Here is a 17996-nt window from a genome sequence, read left to right as displayed (position 1 = left end):
TCTAGCAAAGACTTCCAATGGTGTATTGAATAATAGTGGTGAAAGTGAACATCCTTATCTAGTTACAGATCTCAGTTGAAAAGCTTCCAGTCTTTCCTCATTTAGTATGATACTGGCATTGTTTTTTTCGTATATTATTTTGATTGTGTTATAGAATGTTCCTTCTATGCCTATCTTGATTAAGGCTTTTTATCATGAAGTGGTGTTGAATTTTATCAAATGCCTTCTCTGCATCTATTGAACTGATCATATGGCTTTTATTTTTTTTAATTTGTGGTGAATCACATTTATTTTTTTTTAATTTATTCATTAATTACATTGTATTATGTGACACAGTTTCATAGGTACTTGGATTCTCCCCACCCCTCCCCAAACCCTCCCCCTATGGTGGATTCCTCCACCTTGTTGCATAACCACAGTTCAAGTTCAGTTGAGATTCCCTCATTGCAGTTGAGATTCCCTCATTGCAAGCATATACCAAACATAGAGTCCAGCGAATCACATTTATTGATTTGCAAATGTTAAACCATACCTGAATGCCAGGAATGAATCCAGTTTGTCTGAGTGAATGTTCTGCCTGATGTTGGCTAGTATTTTGTTGAGAACTTTTGTGTCTATGTTCATCAAGGATATCGTTCTGTGGTTCTCTTTTTTTTCTGTTATGCCTTTCTCTGACTTTGATATTAAGGTGATATTGGCTTCAAAGAGTTTAAAAGGATTTCCTTCCTTTCTGTTGTTTGGAAAAGCTTATGGGGAATTTGGGTAAATTCTTGAAACATTTGGTAGAATTCAGCCGTAAAGACAGACAGACACACAAAGAGTGAAGTTCCATCATCTGATTCACTCCCGAAATACCTGCAAAGCTAGTACTAAGCAGGATCAGAGCTGGGAGACAGGAATGGCATCCAGGCTCACAGTAATGGGATGAACTCAAATGTTTGAGCCATCACCACTGCTTCTCACAGTCTGCATTGGCAGGAGGCTGGATTCAAGAGCCAGCTGTTTTGTAAGATGAAAGCATAATAACTGCTAGCTGAATGCTTGCTTCTTTTTTATTCTGTATAAATATTTATATTTTTCCTTAGATTTGCTTATAATTTATGAAGGGAGCTTACAGGGGGAAATTGCTACCAACTAAGGCCTTGGGCTTTCCCTTTAAATTATTAATTTGTACATTCTTTACATTTTCAAATCCATATATCTCAAAATTGAATTGTAAAAGACTGGTTAAAAACGTTTTACTTTTGCAATTCAAAAACACTCATGAGTTGGTTTTATTACTCCAGGGCAAAAAATCAAAGGGAAAATTTTATCTGCACTTGATTTGAATTCAAGTATGTCTATATTAAGTTACATTTTAGGTTGAATTATAGTTTAACCTACCCAAATACCACTTTAATTATGAACACAAACTGTGTAAATAATAAACCCTTTACTTCTGGGATTTTATCTTTTTTGTTTTGGAATTTTGGTGTCTTGTATTCTGTATTTAATGCTTTCAAATTAAGATAATGTTTACTTACTGCATGGGAGTATTTGTATCTCTTCAACTTATCAATGTACGTAAATGCCTTGTCCATTTGCTAGTGTTCCCATTGAGTTCAATCAGATATCAAAAGCATTTTTGCTAGTAAAAATAATTGAATCATGTGGTTGCTTTTCTCATTATTTCCTTTGCTATTGTATCAGGTTGATGTATTTATTTTGCCATGAGTAGAAGCACAGAAAAGAATTTCTACTGTGACTATAATTTTAACACTGCCATTCTTGATTTAAATTGTGATGTGCTGCTAAAATGCCTCAAAATTTTACCATTTCTTTTTATAAACTCTCAATCTTGTGATATCTTTCCTTTCTTAGGACATGAACGAGTCTGCCAAACAAGAAGCTATTTTGGAACCCACAACAGATGCTGCAGAATGGAGTCTAGAAGTGGAACGTGTACTACCACAACTAAAAGTCACGATTAGGACTGACAATAAGGTATGGAGAGGATTCACTTTGTTCAAAATATATTTTATAAAGTAATGCCAAGGTCAGCATTCTCCCAACTACACAAGCAATTTAAGGGGTGTGGTAGAATTTCTTTTGCAGCATTTTTTCTTACTAGGTATTTATCAAATTGTTGTTGAGTGAATGAACAGTATAATATGGTGCAAAAGCTAAGAATAAATCTTTGAAGGAATGATTTGGAACAAGCATTTTCCTGGGATTGAGTGGTATTTTCCCAGTGAATATGAGCATATTTTCTTGGAAATCATGTTTAGTTTAGGTGAATAGGAAACCTATGACTATACCACAGCTGATTGGAATTAAAAGATGGTTTGGAGTTCTGTTGGATGGTAAAACAGAAGGCGTTCTCTAAATTGCCTTAGATATTCTATTCTGTAATTATGATTAAAAGATAAGCATTAAGAAAATAACCTATAAATCATTTGTAGTAAGATTTAGAACTTAGAGTAGATAAACAGGCTAGTTGTGCTAAGTCTGCCTTTTAACCTATAATTAGTGAGTAAAAGGTAAATGGTGAAGACTAGATAATACTGTTTTCATAGTACTGTGATCTCCATAAAAGGAACTGCAGAGGCTTCCAGCCAAAGAAACTGAAGGAGCATTTTTATCCTCAGAGGCTGGACACATAAGGCACCAGTGCCAAGGGGCAAAATTCCAGTGAGGCTTAATCACTTCAGAAATGTAACCTGGTGTTTGACCTCAAAGTAGGTGCTCTGCAAAGGTTACTGTTTTCAGAGTATGTTGAAAATGACTTCATTCCTAGAATACCACTGCCTTGTAGAGCTGTATCCCCACACAGGTAAGAAGTAAACTAGGCTCCCCGGATGAAAACAAGAGAGGTCCAAGTAAACTGTGAACAGCTATGGAACAAATGCTATCTGAGGTAGATAGACATAGCTTGCAGCCTGTCTACCACAGATTTATCCAATCACTAGGGAGGACACCGTGGTTTGGTTACACTTTAAGTCAATTCTTTACATATCTCTCATATGTCAGTATCTGTTAATAAGCATGTCTTCTTCACTGATCACATCTCTGCTGGAAGTCTTAGTATGTAAAAGTGTGATATTTTAATGGAAAATGTAATTTCTGATTCTTTGGTTTTTTTACTAGAACTAATTCTCTTCATAAAATTAATAATCACCTTTGTGACTCTGTAAGAATGACATGTTAAAATAATAGTGTAGTTGGGAATTCTCAAAGTATAGCTTAATCCCACAGGGAAACAAGTTTAATTTGTTTACTTGCAAGCTAAGTAAACTCTTGAAGTCAGGCATCTCATTTAGAACCCAATACATATTTTAAGCACAACCATTAATTTTCACACAAAAATAGCTTAACAAAGGAAGAATTCAACTGCTAATAAGTACTGTTTTATAAAACTAGATACAGGTCAGTTTATAACACACTAAAGTTATTGTCATCAGAACTATTGGCTGTTGGAAAATGAATGTCCTGATTTGTGAAAGAATGCAAGTTGGACACTTATTGTTATAGTGTAAGCTTTAACTTTATGAGGAAAGACAGTGCAAAATTAATTTTACAATCAAGTTTTATTGGTTGCATTGCCAAGTAATAAAGACAGTTTTGCTTCTTAGTATTTTTTTAGAATATTTAGATATCATTTTGTAATTTAATTTTATGATAGCACATAATGACTTTGTCATATTTGATTTCTTTTTCGGAATTATCCTCTTGATCATTTGGTCTTTGAGTCCAAAAATCTTTCTTTCCATAAGTCTTTCCGATGTGGCAAATGGGAAGCACAGCAGTAGCGTCAATTGTTTTTTAACTCACCTAAGGAAAATGAAATTATACATTCGTTATAGAAAGTAAGGGACTAATTAACAAAGACATTTCCCTCATTTCTCAGAATTAATGAAATAATCTGGTTATAGACTTCAGAAGAGATTGACTGCTGAATCCTAGGAAATCCCATTTGTCTCCAAATCTGATTCTACCAAAAAACAAAACCTGGGAGCAGTATCAAGTTGCCAGTTTGGACTGTTGCATCACCTTTGAAAAATCCTGGTTCATTTCCTGGCTACTCTGTTCCTGTTTCTGCACCCCGAGAGGCATAAGATGATGGCTAAGTGCATGGGAGACTGGACTAAGTTCCAGGATCCTGGTTTGGCCTGGCCAAACTCTGCTTGTTGTGAACATTTGGAGAGTGAACAAATAGATGGATAGATATATACACACAGAGAAAGAGGATGAAAAGGTGAGATGTGTGTGAATATATATATATTTATTTTAAAGATATATAATTTTTACTTATATATTATTTTATTGATATATATAAAGTAAAAAATAAATACTTTTCTTAAAAGCACTTCTTTTTGTCTACATAAGCAATATTTCACTTAGCTTGGCAATTTTAGGTTATTAAGTTTGAAGGAAAAAGTAAAAAAATATATATATATTTGAGGATTAATGACATTTACTGGTCACCATTAGATTAATATTTAAGTGGCTTAAAGAAATGGTATGTCAGTAATAAAGAGACTATTCTTTAAATGCGTTTTTTTGTTTTGTTTTGTTTTTAAAAGATTTATTTATTTTATTACAAAGTCAGATATACAGAGAGGAGAGACAGAGAGGAAGATCCTCTGTCCAATGATTCACTCCCCAAGTGAGCCACAACGAGCCAGTGCGCGCCAATCCGAAGCCGGGAACCAGGAACCTCCTCCAGGTCTCCCACGCGGGTGCAGTGTCCGAGTACATTGGGCAGTCCTCAACTGCCTTCCCAGGCCATAGGCAGGGAGCTGGATGGGAAGCAGGGCTGCCGGGATTAGAACCGGCGTCCATATGGGATCCCGGGGCGTCCAAGGCGAGGACCTTCGCTGCTAGGCCACGCTGCAGGGCCTTTATTTTTTTTTTTAATGGCTTGAAGTAAGAGTAAATAAGTTCCGTGTTTTTTGGTCTTGCATGAGACATTTGGTTTGCATTTCTTCTCTCACAAATTAGCATACTTCTTCTGTTTCCTAGCAGAGTAGTGCCAAAAATACAAATCTCCTTTTCTGTCCTTTTTATAATGTATATTCTTTGCTAATATTCTGTCATATACCAATATTTGTACTCTCCATAGTATTACAATTAGGATTTTATTGCTAAACTAGCTTATTCCTAGTTGTCTGGCACCACTTACTAGTGTTGCCAATTTTCAAAGAATGGAAACTAATTTTAATATTAGCTTAAACAAAACAGAGTTAGGAAAATATATTTTGAAGCCAAAAATACAAATAATATGCTCCCGAAACGAAGATAAAGACTTTTTTTTATATTCTCATTTGGATGGACTGTATCAGTAGTTTCCATTTTAGCACTGCTTATAAAAAATGTTCCTAGTAATTACTGCTAGGGTAATTAAATACCAAGAGACAAACTCAGATCTGCACCAAGTTGGAAGGATGTATCTAAATATGATGATGCTCTACCAACAGAGTCAATATATTCAGCCAAATTCTAGATCATGCCACTCTAGTAATGCCTCAGTTGTGACCAAATGTGTATAGTCCAGAAACAATCCATTAAGGATCCCTAAATCAGACTGGATGTTTCTGCCACAATAAAGGGTGGTGTTAAAAGACTTTAACTCTGTGGCTTGCATGTTGTACCCTTTTGTTTGTTTGCTTTCCTCATCCTTTATTTCTTTCTCTTCTCATCTTGCTGAGTTTCTGTCACTTTTTCATTGCACATTTTTAGACCCTACCGTGGTGCCCACAAATGTTACACAACTGTCTTGGCATAACTTAGAGCTAATTAGAGCAAATACATTGAAGATTATATTCAGATAACACTAGATCCTGTAAACAGTTAAGGATTATTCTAATGTCTGAGTCTTTTCAAAGTGCAATTTTTATTTTTAAAGATAAAATAATCTAAAAGCAATGTTTCATGGAGGAAAGATAACAGGCAATGTGTTGTAAACTACAACCACAATCACACATGTAGTCTCTGTCAGTTCCTTATATATTGAGCCAAAGTTTAAAAAACTTATTGAAACTGTGATAGCCATAAAAATCCAGAAAAAATACAACATATCTCTTTTTTTGTCTCTTGGTTCCTTCTTACTCAGTGACCTTGGGCAAGCTGTTTTTCCTCTCTATTCATCCTCTTTGTTAGATATAAAAGGAACTAATTATATTACTTCATAGAGTTGTTTTAAAACACTATTATTGCTTTCTATCATGGCACTTTTATATCAGCTTTCTACTCAATATTCAGAGAGAGTTTGTAGAAATGCCATACTGATAATTCCTTCAATTGAGAAATATTCATGACTGTCAACCTTACATTCCTATATGTGGATATAGTCAGACTTATACAAGTTTGATCTTTCCATTTCCCATTTCCCCAATATATATTTAGTAAGATAATAATAGTAAGATCTGACATTAACTAAATGTTTACTATGTGCCGAGCTATGTTCTCAGCATTTCACTTGTATTAGCTCATTTAATGCTTTCCACTACCCTGTGCAAGTCCTTTTTTACTCAAATAAGGAACCCAAAAACAGAGAAGTATCTTGCCATTGCTTTGGCTTTGTGAGAGTTACTGCTACAACTCTTGCTATAATTTGAACAGCATTTGGTTCCTAAACTGATGTAGACATTTAATACCACAAATCATCTAAGTTAATGAAGCTGAACAGGTGTAAATTTGGCGTTCACGATGTGGGCCTAATGGGAAGTCCTTTGATCATTGGCAGTTGGGAGGGCAGTTCTCACGAGAGAGCTGGTTATGATGGTGAGTTGAGCTGCTTGCCTGCACATGCACTGCTTCCTGACTTGTACTATGTATGCTCTGCCATTTCATCTCCGCCTTCACTAGATGCTGAATCAAGGGGCCCTGTCCAGTCAGGGACTATGAATCTCCAAAACTGTAAGCCAAGAGGAACTTCTTTCTTCCAAAAGTAGCTTCTTTCAGGTATTTGTTAATAGTATTGAAAAACTGATCAATACAGCTAACAACTTAACCTATCTGATGTGGTAATTTAGCCGACTGACAAAAAAGCAGAAATGTTGAAGCAGGTTGTTTGAACAAGAATCCTGGCTCTAATACCTACTGGACCCCAAGTTCAAGTCTTTCAAGTATTCTGAGTAATTCAGTTTTCTCATCTTATATAAATACAATTTACCATATTCTTGGAGAATTATTAGTGGGTTAATTAAATCAACAATCCAGAACACTTCTGGTGGTGCCAAAAGAATCACTCACTGTCACTATTTCTATTTGCTTTTATTTATATAGTTGAGATTTATATCTCTCTTTTTAAAAATTACGTGATGAATATTTCTACGTATTAAATAGTGTTTGTTTATTTGAAACACTGAAAGAGACACACAGAGAGAGAGGTTATGTTCACTGGTTAACTCCCCAAATACCCACAGCAGCCTGCTCAAAGCTAAGAACTCAATCCAGATATAGTCATGTTACTGGCTGAAATCCAAGTACTTGAGCCATAAACCACTGCCTCCCACGGGCTTCATGCATGCATCAGGAGCCAGAGCTAAAGAATCAAACCCACACATTTGGTTGTGGGATGCAAGCATCTTAACTGGTAGGCTACAAGGCCTGCCTACCCTGTCTGTGGTTCTTGAAATCTCTCTCAGCTGAGTAGCAAATGGCACAGATGGCTTGGCCAATTCAGAAAATAGGAGTAAAATCAGTCTAGGATCCAGATGAAGAGTTGCTAGTGAAATGAACACAGAGAAGCAAGCGAAGGTTTTATTAAAGTAAACATAGCCTACAGCCAAGCGGCTCAGGGAGAGAGATGCAGTGCGACAGGAAGGTCTTACTGAACAGAGAGAAGACTACTGGTAAAGCGGGAGGGGGGGGTGCTTTTCTCAGCAAGAAACAACAAAAAAGCTACTGAAGAAAGTCATCTGGGGCTTTTATACCCTCTGGAAAGTTTATACAAGCCCTTTTAAGACAACTGTGGAGTATGATCTGAACTCATGCTGCTTTGCTCTCACATGCCTCCCATTTGGTTAGTCTCAGGTCACACGTTTCCATTCCCAGTTTTCTTTAGGTTACATGTTTATGATTTTGTTGCCCTATCTCACCATATCCCTTGGATTTATAACTCTGGCCTTGTTGGCCTTTTTTTTTTATTTAAAGATTTTATTTTCATTACAAAGTCAGATATACTGAGAGGAGGAGAGATAGAGAGGAAATGGAGCTGCCGGGATTAGAACCAGCGGCCATATGGGATCAAGGCAAGGACCTTAGCCACTAGGCCACGCCGCCATGCCCCGGCCCGGCCTGGTTGGCTTTTAATGGCCACTGCTTTTCTCAGCTAATTTACAATCCCAGGAGGTCTTAGCTTTGTTAATGTAAAATCCCAAACCCTTACCTTCTTAACTTGTTAGGTCCCAAGCTATTTGTTTGCTTTTTAATTGCTTTAAATGTAAGCCTTTGTATCAGGCTTGCTCCCTGCATTTAATCTGTTAACCTTTATGCAAGACCCACTTCCTGTGCCCGCAGAGCCAGGTGTAGCTGCCTTCTCTCACTTTCTGCCTAAGTTTAATGTCACCTGACTTAACTGGCTTTGTCTTCCCCACATCAGTAGGGCAGTCATACAAGAACTGGAGATTAAAATATGGGCAAGCGTAAAGACCGTGAGATCTCAGAGTACAGATCAAATAACAAGAGGTGGATTGTGCCAGTAAGTGGTGGGGTTAGAGAAACAAGGGGTTGTTGAATATGGAAGTCCAGTTGAAACTAAAAAGATGGAGAGCAGGATGCAGAAATGAAGATTAGAGTAGTTTCAAGAATCTTCCATAGTTACTCATTACTGCAAAATATCCATTTACATTGTGGTTGCCATTACCTTTTCAGCTTCTGTCAGAACCACTCTTCCGGTGTACTTTATGATAATTGTTGAAAATAAAGTTTTCCTATATGATTCACAGCTTATTTTAATTTCATTTGTAAGGAAGACAGAGTGTGCATGTATTTTTTATCTCTCTCATTTACTGGTTCACTTCCCAAATGCCTGCAACAGCCAAGGACTGGATCATGTGTCTTAAGCAGTTATGCCACAGTGCTATCTCCCTCTCCCACCAAGTGACATCTCAACAGCTACCCCAAATGCCCACACCAATTAAAGTTCTTTAATTTTAAAATAATTATGTGTATGTGTGCATAGATTTTAGCTAAATCAGTTGACAGTCGCTGAATTGAATATAACACCAGAGGTGGAAGTTAAGCCGCCAAATTCTACATGCCCCATATTTCAAGGCAAATAAAAATATGGATGTATATTCATAGATTTTCCCTTTCAGTATGTTTGATAAATTTCTAAATATTTAATTCCTTTACTTAACAACAATTATTCACTGTTTAGAATAAAAAGCTAGCCATTTTTTGTTTCATTTAAATAAATGGAGACCACTCAGATAAGAGCAAGCAAACCCTATTTATTTAATCACAACTAGCTACAGCAAACGAGTCAGTACCCATCATTTACAAACACTCAAAGGCAGGCAGAGGAGTGAAAAGGTTTTTGTGACCAGAAATGTGCAGGTGGCTTTTAAACCAGAAGCAGAGCGTCCTTTATGATTAGTTAGTAGCAGGGTGGGGGATATTCAGCTTTATCTGGTTGATCCTAAGTCAGAAGTGGATGGTGGGCAAATCTGAGGAAGCTGGCGAGCACTGTTTTTATTTTTTCTGTTTGTTTTTTTTTTTTTCTTTTTCTTTTTCATGACACAGTTCCACAGACTCGGGGATTTCCTCTTGGCAATCACTGTTTAGATCCTAAGTGTTTTAGGCTAAATGCTACAGGGAATATGCTGTACTGCTGGTTGCTGCAGATTGCGCAGCAGAGTTCTGTTTGTTTGTATTTCCTGGCCATTGTCTCCTATCCATTTGTATATTCAGACTTGGACTTCATTCAGTGACCCAAAGAAAAATCACTTCTGAAAATAATCCTGTTAGTCTTTATCAGGAGAATTGTAAATCAAGGGTTTTGTTGTTTTCAACCACAAGAGAAATCATGTAAACATTAATATTTATTTCTGTTTCCCAGAAATAAGGAGGAGCAGCAAGTGTGAAATCAGTTTTCAACAAAACCGTACATAGGCCTTTTCTTCAATTAAGGAGTACTTACTCCTAAAGCTTATATGTTATAATGATTTAATATTGGGTATTTAATGCAGTGAACAAATGTTCTAACATGCTTTAATGCCCTGTGGATATCATAATTAAAATTTTGATTAATGACCTAAATAGATTTTTTCCAAATTAAAATTAAATGTTTTTTGCTTTGTTGTTTTAAAACAGTTGAGTAGGTATCCTATTCCACCAAAATGACTTTAGTAATTATGTAAATCATCAGGTTCATTATAAGGTATTTAGATAAAGAAAGTATTTTAAAGGCTTTGGAAGTATTACAGCTTGTCTTTCTAATTGTTGCAAAACTTTGATTCACTGAACTGCATTTGTACATTGTTATTTAGTTCATAAGTAGCTGACTTTTCTCAGAGTACAATTGTAAAATGAACCTTAACCTTTACATTTCAACTTCAAGCAATTGGATTTTGTTTTAACATAAATAAACTGAGCCAGTGTTGCCTTGAGTAATTCACAGCAGGGAACCTTTCTGGAAGGATCACTGTGCAAAGGATGGAGTTATTGCAACAGTCTTGAGCCTTTGGGCTTTCTGGTGACTGTGAGAGCTACACTTAAGAGGCCTTCATTAATCAGCAAATGGAATTCCATTTAAATGAACCCAGAGGGACCACAGAATTACATATTAGATGTAAGTCTCTTCAAATTGGAACCCAAATCCTACAGATAGGTCCAACAGCAAATAATCTGTATCTGGAAGCAAAACAATGTTTTTCTCATCCCAAAGCTGTGGAGAGAGTAACTTGCTTTGACCCTCTGCCATGATTGTGTTTGGATGAAATGTAAGAGAATGTTTATAAAATTTAGCGTTTATAAATATTTCTAACCTGCAGTTGTTTATAAATTATAGTTTGGGAATAAAAAGCATTTCTTAAAACTTACACTTTGGTTGTTTGACAGGATATATTAATAAGATTTTTCTGTGAGCAAAAAGCTGTAATATATTCTGTGGGCTAGCATTCAGGAATACATTGTATGTACGTAACAGTGATTAAAATGAGGTTTTGTTTTTTGAATAATGGAGACACTGCATTTATAATTCTTGTGGATTTTCTGTAGATAAACCTTCTATTGAGAAATATTTATATAATTTAGTACAAAATAAGGCACCAGATTAAAAAAAAAAAAAAAGCTTCTACAATTACCAGTAACAAATGTAAATACAGGTGGCAATAAGTTGGTCTCCATGTGGTTCCATGTAGGAGTAATAGCTCCAGTTACTGTCACAAATGTTTATAATTGTATCTATTGCTGCCAGACAATAACTGCTTTTTAATATAGTAAGGCCATAAATGTACATACTGCTGTTATTTAAACAAAATACAATTTCCTGCAAATTTATCCTTGAAACACCTGCTATAATCATAAAGAGGTGAATACTGTCAAAATAAGCTGCCTTAATTAACTAGACACACATATATTTTTAGAGCAGCATGCATGATTACTCAACTTCCACATCATTTCAGAGCATGAGGGAAATATTCTCTGATGGACTTTTACTGACAAGCTTTGTGTAGGGTAGAGTATGAAAACAATCTTGTTTTGTGCTATTGTATTATTTTTAAGCAGGATGCTATTGTGCGGACTTACATTATTTGCCAGTTTCTTTGTGTGTGTGTGTGTTTCTTTATTACATGTAGGTCATGACAGTTATCATGATTGTGGGAAAGGAAGCTGCTCAAATTACACATGCAAAACTAGAGCAAAGGTGTGGCGAACAACCCCACCATGCTTAAGCAACTGGGGAAATTTTCTACTTGCTTCTGTTGCAGTCTTGTTGAAGATTCACAGTATTCTGTGTTTACAGATAGTTAATGATTCTTTCCAGTTTACCCTGAGCATAATAAATGTCAACTGGATGGCAAGGGGAATATTAGTGGGAGAAGGATTCCCATAGGACAATGTTTATCACAAGTTGAAATTGGAGAATAAGTGTTTTTGCTTCAGAGATTACCACCAGCTGTAACTACAGAGCATCAAAAGTGGTATCAGATTTTAGAAAATAACCAATAATGATGGCATGTTATGTAAATATTGCAAACGGAACTTGCTGATGCTTTACTGCTAATATATTTCAAAAAGACATTTATGATTGAGAGCACTGAATTAATATGCATTGATTATAATTAAAATGTCTAGACTGGCTAAATATTTCATTATTGCAAAGTATGATTTAATGTTTCCTTTAAGTTACTTAATATAAAATATGAATCAAAGCAGAAACCATTTGTCATATGGACCTTCCTACAAAAAGTACTTTTTATTGGCTTATTTTTCTAACCAACTGTTTCAGAGTAGTTCTCACTGATTCACTAAAAGTTTCCTATTTTGATAAATTTCACTCCCATGTGTTTTTTCTCATGGTGTTTGAATCTGCTTCCTTACATCCAAATAGCAATGTGCAGTTTCTTGGTTCTTTCAGATATGCACGAGAAAACTAGTACTGCTCATTATGTGTGTGGGATTTCCTTGGAGTTGAAGGACTGTCAGTGTGAGATGCATGTTTTGATTAGTACATTCCTAAAGTGGGTAAGGATTGCCAAATTCATTTGGTCCATTTCTCCCCTGGAGTTACTCACTGGTCTCTGAAGTGATTAAGTTCTGATTTGGTTAATTGTGTGTTCCTCCATTCTCAGAAATATTGTATCCCTGTCTGCCTTGTCAGATATCTCCTATGGGTTTGCATCTCCTAAAATCCTAGAAGCCCTCACTAAAAACACAGATTTGGCCACAGAGGAGGGATGGGAATGAGTAAGCATGAATGATAGGTCTGAATCAACATATGTAAACTCTTTATTAGCAGCTGCTGTTGACTAAAAGTAACCCCAACACAAGTTAGGAATGTTATTTTATTTAGAGATTAGAATAATAAGGACAAGGTTTCAGTATAAAAGAAAAAAGAAAGTGTGATATGTAAGTAGATGAGACGGCACAAGCCTGATGTCTCAAGGGCTGTCATGTCACATGCCAGGGCAGTTTGGGATTTTTAAGGAGTTCCAAAGGGTAAGCTGTACAGGGGAGGACATTACCAGTGGCACATCAGGTGTTAGAGTTGAGGCTCAGAAGTAAATACAAAACATGGAAACTGGTTTTGGATCTGATAACAGGATGTTTTTTTTTTTTAAATAAATCTCAAACATCAGTGCAGTTTCTTGGTAAACAGCCTAAAAGAAAATCGTTGGCTTGATCTTATCCTAAGTGGAATGTAACAGCGCATTCTTGCAGGGGTAAATAGCTAAAAAAACATTATTTGCCTACAGAACATTATTTGGCTGGAATCCGAAGGAAGCACAGTATTGTGTTAAGAGGGTCTGGTGTTCATTTACCATAATGAGGCATACTTACCTTCATGTCTGTGACTTTGAAGGTTTGTTGTGCCTAACCTTAGTCATCCACACCAAAAAAAAAAAAATGTCCCTGTATAGTTCCTGATGCCTCAGTATAGCCTGTTATAGTAGATTTCAATTTTCAGTTCAATTACAAGCAGGTGTAACAAAACCAAGACTTGTTATGATAGCCTTACTTACCTACTATGCACACTTTCATTTTTCTCTGTAGTAAGAGATAGCTCTAGAAAGCAGAAACCTCCCTGAGGAAGCACAGATTTCTAGCAGTCGTGATTATTCTCACACCCCCCTGCAAGAAATACAGCACAACACACACCACACATGCGTACTCAGCTCGTCTTCAGTTGTAAATTTAGTTCTCTAAACCCCTAAAAAGAAAAAATCGTGCTTTTACACCACAAGGATATGCTGCAAAAGACTTCACGCTTCTGGCAATGGAAGAAAAATGTCTCATTTAAAAATTCAGGAAAGCCTCATTTTGTAATTACTCTGCAACCTGGTGGACATTTTTCATTAAGAAAGTAATTCAATCTCATGAAAAAGTTATTTAATTGAATAGACTGTCACTCGTTTTCTGTTTTACGTGCATATGTTCACAAGTGTTCACACATGCAAACATGTGAAACAAAAGCAAAACAAAAACATTCTGACAATGAGAAGGAGATTGTAAATCTCCTTGGGCATAATGGCAAGGAAAGAATAAAGATAATGCTTCTCATATTGAGAAGGTAGTGTTCTGTGTGGAAGGGGAATTCACCACTCATATCCTTCCAGAAAACGTGGTAAAGTGGACGTCTTAAACAGACTTGCCACAGTGGACTTCGCCATCTGCAGCTTCTATCATTCCCACTCCTTTTGCTTCCTGTGCCATCAGATTTTCAGTTTTATCCTTGATCATGAATGAGTTGTTAGGCAGACTGCAGAAACATTGATGTTCTATTTGTGGTCTTGAAGTCACTGTTGGACTGTTGCTCTGGTTTGGTCCTTGCTCCTTGTCTTAAAACTGTGCTATGTCTTTCTGCCTGTGGTTGGAACTGAGGTATGCTGCTGAACCCCCATCCAAGCAAAGTCTTACAGAAAGTGCAGTCAGCAGTTTCCAGCTGTCCACTCCTTCAGAGGCTGAGAGGGGCGTAACACAATCTCACCCTCCCAGGGCTGCCTGCAGCTGGATTGTGTGAGTTGCTTCCAGTTTGGAAACACTGTAAATAATGTTGCTATGAAAATTCTTGTATGTATTTTTAGGTCAACAACATATGTACACGTTTTTACTAGAATTTCCCGCGTGGAAGTGCTAAGTTCTCATGTATGTGTATGCTCAGCTTTAGTAGAGCCTGCCAAGTAGTTCTTAAAAATGGTTATGAAAATTTATCCCCTCAGTTCAAGAAAATTTGTTCTTTCATGTCTTATTCAACACTAACTATTGTCTTAGTCTTTTTTTGTCCTGAATGTTAATTAGTATTTATTTCATTTAAGATATTAACACAGATGTATTTAAATCTACTGTCATGATACTTTATCCCATCATTTGAAAAGTAAGCTTTTAAATTTGGAATAATTTTAGATTTGTGAGAATTTGTGTACATAGTACAGAGTTTTCATATCTTTATCTGTTTTTGTCTTCTGCTAGTCATGCCGTAGGTATATTATGATTTCTCATTTTTCTTTTAATTTACACTTTCTTATACAGACAAATAAGATTGAGCGCCTTCTCGTCTGCATATACTCTAATGCCTTTTTCTGTTAGGATATCTATTTTTCCTTTTGACATTGAAGAAGTTTTTTTCTCATAATTGAATGGTGTAGTTGAGACTAGAGTAGATGAAAACAAAGAGGCACTACACTGTACATCTCTACTCCTGAAAAAAATAAAGACCCCAACGAAACTGCCATGTGTACCCTGACAACAAGATGCTAGATTCTCTACCATTGCCTATACCTGCAGTGTCATGACACATGCAAATAACACAATGTTGGAATTGTGAAGGGGAAAAGGGGAAAAGTGGGGTGGGGGGTGCGAGGAAGCAAAAAAAAAAGTTCTGTATGAATTCTTTGTCAGGTGTTATGACCTGCAGTTATCTGCTGTTCTTCACTCACCATTTTCTGCATTTTGATAAACAGTGGCATAATTTTGATATACTCAAAAGGACTTTTTCTAGAGGGCGATGAATATGGTTAGTATTTTAGGTTTTATTTTTTAAAATCTGTTATGTCAGAGTTTTGAAAATACTGTTTTATTAAGCCTTTATTGTTTTGCCTTTAACACTGAGATCCACAGTCTAAGTTTTCATTCTTGTGTGTGATGTGAGGTAGCACTCAAAATTTATTTAGTTTTTATATAGACATACAACTGGTCCAGACTGTCTATTTAAAAAGCTATTCTTTAGCCAGTGCATTACATTTTCATAAATCAAGTGGTCATGGATGTATGGGTCTGCATCTAGACTATTTCGTTATATTAGTCTATTTGTTATTTGATATTATTGAAAATGGTAGCTTTATATTTTGTTATTATTTGTTGCTGATAGATAGAAATAATTTTTTATGTTTATGTGTTTCCTGGAAATTTGTTAGGTTACTTATTCATTCTAACACTAAGCCTATAGATTCTTTCACACTTACAGTTATGTCTGCAAATAACATCAATCTTTATCTTTCTTTACAAGCCTTACAGCTTTTTATTTTATCTTGCCTAATATACTGGTACAAAATGCTGGTCTTATGTTGGTGGATATAAGTGACATAAGTAGGGAACAAGATTTCAGTATCTTAATTTCAGACTTAAATATCATGTTAGCTTCATGGCTTTCCTAAGTATATTTTAGTAAGTCAAGAAAATTATCTTTTGTCCTACCTTATTAAGAGTGTTTTGGTAAATGGATATTAACTTTTTTTCAAATGATCTTTTTATTCACTTATTGAAATGAACATACACACTTTATCTCTTTTTATTCCTCTTGTACAAAATTTTACAGGTTAATGTTTGAGTTTTTAAACAGTTGTGTGTTGTAGAATAAATATAACATGGTCATGATACATTACCATCTTCATATACCATTGAACTTTATTTGGGTTTGATAATATTTTGTTTAGGACTTTCATGTCTATTAACAAAGCTGTTGAGCTCTACTATTAACATTGCTGTTTAAGAAAAAAGTCCTTGTCAGGTTTCAGTGCAGGTATACAGGCCTTGTAAAACAAGTTAGCAATTCCTTTCCTTTTTTTTCATCTTCTCTTGTAGAGTTTAATGTAGGATTATTTTTTATTAAATATTGAGAAAATTCATCAAAGAAACCAGTTGAGTCTGTATATTTCTTTATAACAAACATATTTGTTTAAGTTTAAATAAAATATTATGTGTTCTTAATTATGAATGTATACCTTAGGAATATTTTGAGTTTGTTTCTGTTACACAGTACATAAATGCATTTTTGTAAAAATTGAAGTTACAGATAAACCTAAGGTCCTCCTTATTTGTTATATACCCTTAAAACTTTTAGTTATGCCTTATTGCATCTCACCAGGGAAATAATGTTATGATATACCTGTTGTTGCACATTTGGACCCTACCACAAGTTTACTGTCTGAACTTATGAAGTCTAATAAAAATTAATTCTCAATTTCTTCATCTTATTAGGGATAACTACTTAGTAGAACTAACATTACTTGTGTGTGATGAATATCAATAATCTTGAGTATAGTACCTGAATATCCCATGAATGTTAACATTGATATTACTGTTCAATTTTTTAAAAGAATTATTTCTTTGAAAAATGTAGTTACAGAGAGAAAGAATCTTCCATTTTTGGGTTCACTTCCCAAATAGCCACAATGGCGAAGGCTAGTCCAGACCAATGCCAGGAACTGTTAGCTGCTTCCAGTCTCCCAAGAGAGAACAGAGGTTCAAGGACTTGGCCCACTTTCCATAAATTTTCTCAGGCACATTATTAGGGAAGATGGATTAGAAATGGAGCAGCTGGGACTTGAACCAGCACCCATGTGGGATGTCGATGTTGCAGACAGAGGTTTTATGGCCCCCTATTGCTTATTTATTTAAAAGAAAATTTCAGGATAGATATGGCTGTTGGAAGATTATAGCTAAATAAAGAAGAAAAAATAAATGTATAAATACCAAAACCATGTATCACAAATGAAATAAGATAACTAAAGCCAGTACATTTTGTTTGTAGGAGAGTGCTATCATAAATCCTTCTTTGGAACATATTGATCCTGCTTTAAAGCCTAGTCAGGCAAGTTTATCTAGATTGTTCATCTCAGCAGATTAGAGGCAGCAAGCCTCTGGTGAGTGTCTACACTTTACCAAAATAACCAAGATAATAAACATACACTTAATGAATGATCTTTGAATTGTAAGTTCTCTTAATTTCTTGTGCTTCTTACTGAAACTAGATGACGAAGTAAGCAAATCAAAGAAATCACTTGATATAACAGAAAGTTGATAAGTGAGAGAAAGGACATTGGTTTCCTTTACATTTTGTGATTCAT

The 17996-nt window shown here is 35.5% G+C and overlaps 1 protein-coding gene across 2 annotated transcripts in view; it reads left to right on the top strand.

The window, feature by feature from the left end:
• The window catches only part of IFT57 (intraflagellar transport 57), a 57722-nt gene that overhangs the window by 27844 nt on the left and 11882 nt on the right, over positions 1-17996 (top strand). For both annotated transcript variants that reach the window (XM_004593213.3, XM_058661840.1), the window contains exon 6: positions 1861-1983. In XM_004593213.3, coding sequence (XP_004593270.1) covers positions 1861-1983 — 123 coding nt within the window. The remainder of the gene's footprint in view (positions 1-1860; positions 1984-17996) is intronic.

Source organism: Ochotona princeps, chromosome 3 (genome assembly GCF_030435755.1).
Source record: "Ochotona princeps isolate mOchPri1 chromosome 3, mOchPri1.hap1, whole genome shotgun sequence".
NCBI lineage: Eukaryota > Metazoa > Chordata > Mammalia > Lagomorpha > Ochotonidae > Ochotona > Ochotona princeps.
This window is presented reverse-complemented; position numbering and strand designations above follow the sequence as displayed.